Below are 11,905 nucleotides of genomic sequence, written 5' to 3'. Positions count from 1 at the left end.
GCGGCTGCCAACAACATCATTTATTCTCTAATTGGCACAACTGTCAATGTTGTTTATTAGGCGCAGCTGCCAGCAACATCATTTATTCTTCATTAGGCACAGTTGTCAATATCATCTATTAGGCGCAACTGTCGATATTATCCTTTAGGCGCAGCTGCCAGGATTATGTTCTATCTATTAGGCACAGCTGCAAAAATTATCCATTAGGCGTAGCTGCCAAGATAGTTAGATTACAAGTGGTGAACACTTAAATCAAGAACACCTAAGGGTTATGGCACAGTTGTCAATATTCATCTATATCATCTTTCATCCCTCATTTTTTATCTACCCATGTTTTACCCAACATATTTGTATATATAAAATACATATACAGTTTAAAACCTGTATAAAACATTCTTTTAACATCCATCTCAAATAAACAAACAACATATTTACACATAACACGTATTTTATATAAAATACGTCATATCTATGTGTAAGATGAAAGTGACTATACACTCACTTGTTAAGACGATAATTGGGCACGACCTCATCTCTTAAAATAATCTTCTTCGATGAAACCGGGATGTTTTCCCAAAAACCGGGCTTCACATGGGTAGAGTTTCGACTCGAAAATTATTTTTCTCGGGATCTTCGGGCTCTCCGTGGTTTGCTTATGATGCTAGGATAATATAATAGGGTTAGGGGTAATTTTTGCAATATTGAAGAAAGTTTAGGGGTAAGAGGATGAAAGTTGTAACCTAAAATCGGATGGCATCGTGATCTATTTATAGGGGTTGAATACTGGAGTTACCCTGGGCATAACTCTTTGGTACGCGGGGCGTACTCCCTCTTCACACAGTACAATGGGCATACATAGAGTACGCTGGGCGTACATAGAGTATGCTTGGCGTACTAAGGGATAACTCCTGACGCGTCAAGGCTATGACATGTGTCCATCATGCGAAAGAGTAGGGCTACATGGCCAATCTCGAACCGTGAACACGAGTACACTGGGCGTACTCCGAATTTTCAAACTTCAAAAAGTCGTAACTTTCGCATACGAGCTCCATTTTTGACATTCATTATACCCACGCATAGGTGGGACTATGCTCTACAACTTTCGTTTAGACTCCATCGACTAATTTTGACTTTATTTTTAAAGTTATATTTTTAACAGACCGGTTTTGTCTATCTTTTAACCATTGAACTAATATCAACAAGATATTCGATTCTTGTTTAGGTTGTTTCAGCTAAAAATCACCCGATCTAAATTTCGAGTTTCAAGCTGCATACTGCTATGCCAAATCTTAGAAAATTCATAACTTCCTCATACGAAGTCAAATTTGGACATTCTTTTTATGCACGCTCTCGTTTTAACGAACACTACGACTTTCGTTTAGATCACTAATGTTAAAAAGCACTTTATCGTAAATTCACTTTTTACGTCATACATCGTTGTACCAGTTCTGTCGCGAAACTTCGATATGTTATAACTTCTTCGTTATAACTCGGATTTCGGTATTCTTTATATCTCCGGAATCCTAATTTCAACCACTACAACTTTCTTCATAGATATCGATTTTATCTAATATTTATTTTCGACGCTTATTTTTATCCTTAATTTATTAGATCATGATAATTAAGCAATAAACACATAATTCATTCTTAATACTTCAAAACGAGTTCCAATGGTTGACCTAGACTGTTACACCATCATTAATGTTTAGCCCAGAAACACAGGCGTTACATATTTTATTTTATGTTATTGGATGGTTTATGTAAAGAAGTTTTGTAGATTATAATTTCGGCATTTTTATTTATACAAGATATAAATTTTATATTAAAAAAATTGCATTAGTGTCGACATCATTTGCGACGACAAGCCACATTTGCGACGCATCATGACTCCGACAGCTTAGCCAGAAAAACTTTGATTGGTGTACCAGAAAACTAATAGCGATGTACCCTTTTGTGACGACAATTTCCTTTTAGCGACAACAAAAATTTGCAACTACACAACTAGGACGCTTTTTGAGCAATTAGACATGAACTAATAGCGATGATGAATTTGCGACGATTTCTAGTACCAATTGCGATGCTTTTTGTCGTTGCTAAAGTGAGTTTTTTTTTTTTTTTTTTTGTGAATGTTCTCTATTGAACATCAACCTAAGGCAAACAATTTCATATGCCAATATTTTAATTAATTTATTATGCAGAAAACTATGAAAACCAAGACTAATAAATTTGAAATAAGTAATGGCACAATCCAAGCTAAACAAAAGCAAATTTTTAACATTCACTTTAAAATGTCAACCTCTTCTCCCTTGGCAGTAATTTGTACACGGCCTATTTCCGACGTTGTATAGTTTATCTCTAGACCCTTCACAGTAGCCATTTATGCTAGCGTTACAGGCTAGCCGGTTCCTTGTTCCCATATGGCTAGTTGGGTGTGGGGGTGCCACCATTTTTGGTGGATTGTGTGATACAGGCGGGTTTGCATTTCGATAATTGGGAGCTGGTTCCCCATCTGATTAAGAGAGAATGTTATACATTTTATTTGATAAATGAAACATTATATGTATGTATGTATGTATGTTTACTTACATGGTGAGACCAATACGAAGAAAGAAATCAACATGAGAATCACCACACCTGTCTTCTTTCCCATATTTATGTTGGAGAATTTCCCAATTAATAACAATGAATAGTTATTTAATCTAGGAATCAAGAATTTTATAACCTTATATCGTCAACTATGGTAGCTTCTACTAAAATTCAAGAGTTCAAGTCTATGCAGTCTTTGCAAAATAACTCAAGCGACGACCAAGTCGTGGAGTATGATATACTCCCAAAAGACTAGATGAGGTTCATATATATGTATAGGCATAGCTAGCTAAAGCTGGGAAAGTACAAGCTACAATAGCACATATATATATTCCGGTTCGTTAATCTTTATGGAAGGCAAAATGTAGTTAGGTTAACTACTAAAAGTAAAAAATAAATATATATTATATACCGGTTCGTCACCATCCAAAAAAGGTAGTTGGCTTAGTTTGTTGTCGGTCTATCCAGAACGTCTATATAAAATTGTAATTATAAAAAATGTACATGTTTGTTGATACACTTTTGAGTTTCTTTTATTTTTCTAAATTGACTTAGACACGCACAGTGGCGAGTCTAGAACGTAAAACTACATGGTTAACAATTTAAATGAAATCGATAGAAAAAAAAAATCAAAAATCAAACAATACTAGTTGCGGGTTCGGGTCGAGTCGTATAAACCAAAAAAGATTTAAAGTTCTTACAATTGTATCCAACGAGGTCTTATATTTTGATATATTTTTAAAATTGTATCATTACTAATAACGGATGGGCGAGCGGCGACTGCCGACGTTGGCACCGACGCACCTGAGAGTGATGTGGATTCGCAGTTAAGATGGTTGATGGGCTAATGAGTGATGTCTGATGGTGATCACTCGACAATTGTCAGACGTGAATAGAAAATGTCATTTTGCCTTCGTACGATTATTATTTTAATTTTCTTTTTTAATTTAAGTTGTATTGGGCTATTTATATTGGATTTGGCTGTTAAAATATAAAGTATGGGCTATAAAAATACATGTATTTTAGTTGTCTAAAATACTAAGGCACATCACTAAAATTATTTAAGGTGGATCAATAATTTTAATTGTATATACATTTTATATATATATATATATATATATATATATATATATATATATATATATATATATATATATATATATATATATATATATATATATATATATTACCAAAATAGTTATGTGAGGCAATTCACTATTCATTCCACGTAACCTTAGTCATTTTTTAAGTTTTCATACTTGGGGTTCTTTTTACATTTTTCTACCTTTACTTTTATCTTTTTTTATATTTTGTACCCCGAACTAATTTTGATATAACAATTTTTATCTTTATAGTTTTAAAATTTATATATATTTATATTCTTTCTCCTTAATTAATTTTTATTTAACAGTTTTCACCCATTATAATTTTAAAGTTAAATTATTAGTATTTTATACATTATAATGTCAATTGTTTGTATCCATATTTTATTTTGATATTTTTGTGTTCCACTTTACATGATTTATTTATCTCAATGGTATATATGGTGTCAAACTACATTTTTTAACATATCGGATCTTCCGCAGCAACGCGCAGATGGTCTAAACTCTAGTTGTTATAAAATTAAAAAAATAGGTGGGTCCCACCAAACTTCAATATAGCATCCCCATTCGACACGTACCACTAATTTATATATTTCGCCGAACGGGGGGCTTCACCCCTAAACTTTTAGTTGAGAGCTATCTCACTCACTTTTAGTAGTACTTTTGAGTTATTCACACAAAATGGGCCATATTGAAGTTATATATATAACCATTTTTTTCTAAAGAGAAGAAAAAGACCATAAACTCCGTGATAAAATCTTGCCCAACTCGCGGATTTGTTTTTCTTACAAAATGAAACCAATAGGTATACTTCGAGATACAATCTGTTGCGAGGTTTTATTGTTTCCACTTTCCAATATAATTATTACAACTTCGGAAGCACTCTCGTCATACACATAGTCTTCATTTGATACGCGATGAGATTTTTTTAACAGTAGGTTAGTGGTTGGAAGTTAACATCACCAAGTTAGTAAAATTGTCAACTTCCGGATTAGAACCCAAGACCTCCGATCTAAATGGCAAAACATACTTTCTTCCTCATGCAACCATTACAGAAGTCGATGATCTCATTAAAGACTTTCAGTTGATGATCTCATTAAAGACTTTCAATCTTCCTGGCTAGTCATAATTGGCGAACCAACCTCTACTTAAGTTCTATTTATGTTATATTCGACTAGTTTATACTGAAAAAAGATAGTTAATACATTTCAAATCGCCATAAAATTTATTAAAAAGGGTATAAAATGATGTTTTATCTTTTCGTGTCCATACGCTTTCTTTGAGCGATAATTTGAGCATAATTTCACTATGTCAAAAGGACCAAATCAGCAAACATTCTATACCAAAAAGTCTTATACAAGGCATGTTCCTAAAAAGACTTCAACATGTTAGACAAAATTTGCTAGTTGCAAACTTGAATCTACAAGCATCTTCTTGTCTTCTTTCATTTAAATTGGATTATTTCTCAATATTCCAAATTCTAATTAGCATAAATTACACAAATCGTCTCTCGTGTACATGCCAAAAAACGTATTTAGTCCTAATTTTTAAAAATTAAGTCGGATCATCCTTCGTTTTGTTGGTAATTTAGTCCATACTAGATTTGAAATGACCATAATTCCCTTTATTTATTTATTTTCCAATTTTTTATTTATTTATTTAGTACTATTAATTATAAATTATATCTAGAAAAAATGGTCCTTCCCATTATTTATCTGTTCTCTCATTAAACCTTGCCCTTACACTCTAGTATCCCGACGACACATCAAATCCTTAGCCTCCAATATTCCGACGATATTTAGATCAACGATTTCCGACAGATGTCGAGGTGGTTTATGGCGTTCAAGTCAATGGAAAGGAGGAAGGTTCGGGTGTCTAGATCATCTTTTCCCACCTTCACACTCCATCTGGTGAACACTTCCAGCAACACCACGAACACACCAACACAATTTTATGTTTCCGATGAGAGGGGAAGAGGAGATCGGAGGAAACAGGTGAAGGTTTATTCTCCAACAGTTATCCTTCCTAATTACTTCACTGAGCAGCTTACCTCCAATCCCTCATTTGTCTTTCTCCATCCTTCCTAAATTGATTTTGATTTTGCATTTCAGGTTGGACAGGTTTGATTTTGTTTCGATGGATTCTTCTGGAAACACACACTTGTATTAGTTCAACCTTTAAGCAGATATGAGTTTACCAAATCTGGAAAAATCACCACCATGGACTTCCTTCTCCTGTTAAAGAACTCTGAATGGTTCATCACATCATATCGAGAATAAATTAAGGCTTGGTACAGATGAAATCTCAAAACTCAATTTTCTGTCATGCAATTTGGAAAATCAAATAGATCTATGGTTAGTTGGGTATATTCTTTTGTTGAAACTCTATGAAGAAAGCAACCCCAATAGGCATGACATTGACAAATCTGGAAAAATCACCACCATAGATGTCCCAATCGATTTTGATTTTGATTTTGTTTTGATGGATTCTTTGTAGGGTGGGTAATATGTGGAGAATATGGTGGCTATGTTCAAATCTTGTTGTGGGTTTTAAGGGTTAGAGATGATACTGATGATGGTAGAGTTGGTGAAGGTGGTAGCGATGGGGTTTTCGTTGGCGTCAGGATCAAGTGGGAAAGAAGGAGACGAAGGCAGAAGGAGTTGGGCAATGGAAGGAGGAAGGGTGGGGGTATTTATTTTATTTTTATTTTTTTAATAAAATAAATTTATATAAATAAAAAAAAATGAAAAAAAATTATTAAAGGCAAAATAGTCATTTTATATCAATAAGAATGAAACATACAAATTTTAAAAAATAAGGGACGGTCCGAAATAATTTAAAAAAAGAAACTAAAATAAAAACTAAACACACTTTTTGACATATTACTATGTGAAACTGCAATAAAGTCCCTATATATTGGCCTCATAATCGATTTAGTCTCTATATATTTTTTTTATTCAATTAAGTCCCGAATACCGGTAATCGTATTCAATTTAACCCTTTGACCCGGTTAACAGGTCATCCAACTTTCAAAAATTACATTTTTGGCCCAGATTTCATAATTTATTACAAATTTGGTCCAAATTTTACATTTTTGACCCAGATTTTAAGTTTTGTTACAAATTTGGTCAAAACTTTACCCTTTTTGTCCAAATTTTAGAATTTTATTATGAATTCATCATAAATTTAGTTTTTTTTACAAATTTTTTTCTCAAAAAATTGTTTCTAATATGTTTTTTCGTTATAAAATCATATTTATACAAAAAAAAACATATTTTCACATAAAAAATATTATATTTTCTATATAAAAACTTTTTTTAAAAAGTTTTTTATATATGAAATATTTAGTTATAAAAATATATATTTATTAAGTATATATATATATATATATATACACACACACACACACACAAACCCGTTTTTATAAAAAAAATTTATACAAAAACGTATTTTACAAAAAAAAATGTATACAAACACACAAGCACGTGTGTGTGTGTGTGTGTGTGTGTGTATATATATATATATATATATATATATATATATATAGGTGTGTATCTATATTTTTTATAAAAGCGTGTTTGTTTATATTTTTTTTTGTAAACAAGTTTTTGAATAATTTTTTATATAATACGTATTTGTATACATTTTTACAACTAGATATTTAAAAACTTTTTATAAAAAATTTTTATATAGAAAATATAATATTTTTAAGTGAAAATACGTTTTTTTTGTATAAATATGATTTTATAAAGAAACAACATATTAGAAACAATTCTTTGAGAAAAAAAAGTTGTAAAAAAAACTAAAGTTATGATGAATTCATAATAAAATTTTAAAATTTGGGTAAAAAGGATAAAGTTTTGGACCAAATTTGTAACAAAATTTAAAATTTGGGCCAAAAAGTGTAAAATCTAGACTAAATTTGTAATAAATTTTGAAATCTTGGCCAAAAATGTATTTTTTAAAAGTTGGATGACCTGTTGATCGGGTCAAAGGGTTAAATTGAATACGATTACCGGTATTTGGAACTTAGTTAAATAAAAAAAATACATAAAGACTAAATCGATTATGAATCTAATATGTAGGGACTTTATTGTAGTTTTTACTCTTATTATTTACTCTTATTATTTGTAATTATTTTTATCCAAACAACTCAAAAAAAGAAAAATATCATAGTTTTTGTTTTCGAGCACTTTATAAAATGTGGGCCGTATATCCTATAAACTGTCAGTCACTCAACGAATTCTAGCCGACAGATCATCTCATCATCTTAACGTCATCATTCTCTCCACGTGTCCCTTCCAGCTGCCTTTGGATTAACCCATACACATTGTGGCTCAGCAAGCTTCCACGTTCAAGTTTCCATCTCCGTCCGATCAATCATCATCCAACGATTACTATCCCTTCTCTCTCTTACTTTCTCTCTCTAACACCAATATCCTCCCGCCCTCGTCGTCTCCGCTTTCTGTGTCATCAATTTCACAAAGAAAAGTATCATCTTCTCTGGCGACTGGTGAAAATGCAGGAGCAAGCAGCAACGAGTTCCATGGCGGCGAGTCTACCTTCAAGTAGCGAGAGATCTTCAAGCTCTGCTCTACAAATTGAAATTAAAGAAGGTTGGTTTTCTTTTGAATCTCATCGGTTCTGTAGTACTTCTGTTCAATCGCTTTTAAGAGGTTTATTGTCGTAAACTGAATTAGGGACTGGATTTTTATTAAACGAAATGAATAAGCTCGAAAACAGTTGTTAATTCAATATATTCGGTAAATGGAGATCCAATCGTGTCAGATTTTACATGATTTTTAATATTGAAGATCGTGTGATCATTTACTTGTTGTTGGAGCTTGATCGGCGTGATTGTGTTTGTTCTATTTGTTGCGTAGTGATTTGAAAATCTTTAGGCAAAAAGTGAAAGGAATCTGAGTGTGGCATTTGAATCTATTGAGTGTGACAATTATGTTCAAAAATTAAATCTTCTTCAAATTCCTTAAACATTCTAAATAATCTGCGACATTTGATTTGGATTTACTTCAAACCTCATATTGCCGATCATCAAATATCAGTGTTTACAGGATTTCACAAACGATTGTTCTAGATTGTAAAATTGATTGATTGATGAGGATGAAATCATGAAATGCAATCTTTACTTTTGTTTTTTCCAATTTGCATAATTTTTTGTATTTTCTAAAACCCATTGCGATTAAACGCATTCTAATTTTATTTTCGAACAAAAGTAACAGTTTTTATGCAAAGTGCATGTAGTTATCAATTAAATATTCATAACTATTAAAATATATTTTTCGTTTGGATAAGAACTTCTCAAGTTAATCCATTTTTTAATAAAATCATTAAAATAATAGTTTGAGATGCTGACGTCTATTTCAAGAAAACTTAAAAAATTAATATCTGTCTTATTCGTAATGATTAGGAATGGAAAGTGATGACGAGATCAGAAGAGTGCCGGATATGGGCGGAGAAGCCGCCGGAGCATCAAGATCCGGCAGAGAAACCGGTTCAAATCAAAATAATCCAGACCGGGTTCAACACTCAGCTGAAGGAACAAAGAAAAGAGGGAAAACTCCTGCTGATAGAGAAAGCAAGCGATTAAAGAGGTAATATAATATAATATAATGTATGATTTTGTTTTGTAGTAGTTTATCTTCAAGTGGCAAATTGGTAATTACATTTTTTTATATGGGTAAAAAAATAAAAAGATTGTTGAGGAATAGAGTATCGGCTCAACAAGCAAGAGAGAGAAAGAAGGCGTACATGAACGAGTTGGAGAGCCGAGTTAAAGAGTTGGAGAAGAAGAACTCGGAGCTTGAAGAACGTTTGTCCACAATGCAAAATGAAAACCAGATGCTTAGACACGTAATAAATCATTTTTACATTTTATATATTTTTTAATATTGAAGTTTAGATTTTGGTTTTTTTTTAATAATGTGTGTTTGATTGAATTGTTGTTTATGCAGATCTTGAAGAACACAACGTCTGGGATGCAAGAAAGGAAATAGGTTAATATAGATTTAGAAGCAAAAGTGTATACGAATGAGTGATGTAGCGAGGAATTTCATAAGTTAAAAAGTTATTATTGTTTTTATTTAATGTGGTGATGATTGTTAATGGTGATAATTGTGTGATTGTAAAAGGGTTATTGTAAAACGAGATTGTGACTGCGGTGTGTGAATGTGTATTCCCGAAACTTGGTCTAGACCGGGCGTTGGACCATTTCAGTTAAATGGTCCGCCACAGACCGGGGTGACAGATCATTTCGGTGTATTGTAGTGGTCATATGACCAGTACAGTTAAGTCAAAACGAAAGTTTTGATCATTTTGGTCATTATAGGGAAGAAACTCAATCTTAAGTGGATTTTTATTTTCTTAAACCTAAATAATAATAATCGATAAAATGTAAAAGAAAACTAATCTTACCATGAATAAATGAAAATAATCATGTTCTTTTAAAACATATCAAAAAAAAAAAAAGAAGGGTGTGTGGGTTTAAAATAAATAAATTAAACTAAGATACGAAAAAAGAAATATTAAAAAAAAAAAAAAGAAGGGTGTGTGGGTTTAAAATAAATAAATTAAACTAAGATACGAAAAAGAAATATTAATTAAAATATTGATTGAAGTAATTATTGTATTAAAATAAGAACCAGAGGCATTTTCATCCGATCCATGGAGTGATTATGGTTGTCAACAAACTCTAATAATCTGTTTTATTACATTTAGTTAAGCACAAACGAAACACTAAACAACAATCAAACCTTGAATAATAATATTGATTATTATTTGTTACTTAAGCTAATTTAAAGGAGTGATGTCATAAAAAGGTAACCAACTATCTAAAATGTATAAAAATATTCAACTAAAAAACGTCATTAAATGGTAATGATCTATCCGTCTTGTTTTTTAAAACACCATTCTAACAATGGTAGAGGTATTTTAAAAAAACAAAACAATAGTTAGAATGGTATTTTATAAACCAAAACAATAGTTTGTTACCTTTTGATGACATATTTTTAGTTGGAAGATATTTTAAAACATTTTGAATAGTTACATTAACAAATAGTATTAGTTCATCATTTAATAGCATAACTGAGTTGTTAAAGTCAAACTAGTATTGCAAGTAATTGCAACAAAGACATCATGAAAGATGTGGATGACAATGTATTAAATCAAAACAACAATGTCACACAACGATCTAAAGCAAATCTAAATATCAAAGAGCCTGACATCGAAAAACATCTATAGCTAGGATCAATTATAATCCAACCAGTGCATGCTAAATGACTACCACATACTATAGCAGCATTCCGTGGTTTTGGCACTTGAGAAAAAGACAGTTTAATTTGTTTTCCAAACGACAAAAGATATATAAATGTATTTTTGATATCTTTTTTTTGGAAGATGAAAAAAATAGCTTCTAACTTGGAAGGATATTTTCTAAGTTCTAATCCTAACGTGATATATCTTTTTCCTCCACCACCATTGCCAACACTGCCGCCACCGCCACCACCACCCCCACCTCTGTCATCACCGCCACCCACCTACACTCCTACCTCTGCCACCACCCCTCTACCACCATTAACACCAACACCAACAAAACCATTCTTTTTTATAGAAGACTTTAAAAAACAAACAATTTTTTTATGAACACTAAAAAAAAAAAAAAAAAAAAAAAAAAAATCCCTTTTTGTCCGCATCTTATTTCGTAAACATGAAAAAGACATTTTACCTCTTTCAAAACAAAAAACACCACCTTCATGTTTTGCCCTTTCTGAATTGAATAATTGAATAATATAGTCATTAATTTGTCAATACAGTTGGGATTGCTACCACTATCTAGTAGGAGTTTTAGGTGTTTCTTTCCACTAATATATGTCACCCTTATTGTTTGGAAGGAATTTAGCCCTGATATTACATTCAAGGAAATATAGGCCAAGTCTATATTAATTTCAAACTCTTCCTCCACTTATGTTGACTTTCTACCTCCATCGACAAATAATTAAAATTGCAGTTCTTTCCTTTGCAGACAAGCCCTCTTTCAAAATTTTCATTGCAAAATAAGCATAAGTCAATCGATCTATTCTTAACAATTTTTGCATGAGATAAATTTCACCTGGTGGTGTGGGTTTCTCATCAAACATGTGACTTTTTTTTTCTAGTGTTTAGGTGTGTAGTTGTTGGTAACACATGTAATTATTGTTAAT

At 31.7% G+C, this 11,905-nt stretch overlaps 1 protein-coding gene and 1 long non-coding RNA gene across 2 annotated transcripts; one reads left to right on the top strand and one right to left on the bottom strand.

Moving 5' to 3' along the window:
- Nucleotides 1–2,218: 2,218 nt before the first annotated feature.
- LOC145058707 (uncharacterized) lies at nt 2,219–2,728 on the bottom strand. Its single transcript, XR_013686479.1, has 2 exons — nt 2,587–2,728; nt 2,219–2,509 (listed from the first exon to the last, which is right to left on the bottom strand). It is a non-coding gene; the product is annotated as an uncharacterized LOC145058707 (long non-coding RNA).
- A 5,420-nt stretch (nt 2,729–8,148) lies between these two features.
- On the top strand, nt 8,149–9,794 carry LOC145057356 (transcription factor HY5-like). The gene is made up of 4 exons (XM_079005172.1): nt 8,149–8,305; nt 9,118–9,301; nt 9,404–9,560; nt 9,662–9,794. The coding sequence occupies exons 1-4, from the start codon at nt 8,209–8,211 to the stop codon at nt 9,701–9,703; spliced, it is 480 nt and encodes a 159-aa protein (XP_078861298.1). The 5' UTR covers nt 8,149–8,208; the 3' UTR covers nt 9,704–9,794.
- Nucleotides 9,795–11,905: the final 2,111 nt, after the last annotated feature.

This window comes from Lactuca serriola, chromosome 6 (assembly GCF_051521515.1).
Source record: "Lactuca serriola cultivar US96UC23 chromosome 6, Lser_US96UC23_V15, whole genome shotgun sequence".
Classification (NCBI taxonomy): Eukaryota; Viridiplantae; Streptophyta; class Magnoliopsida; order Asterales; family Asteraceae; genus Lactuca; species Lactuca serriola.
This window is presented reverse-complemented; position numbering and strand designations above follow the sequence as displayed.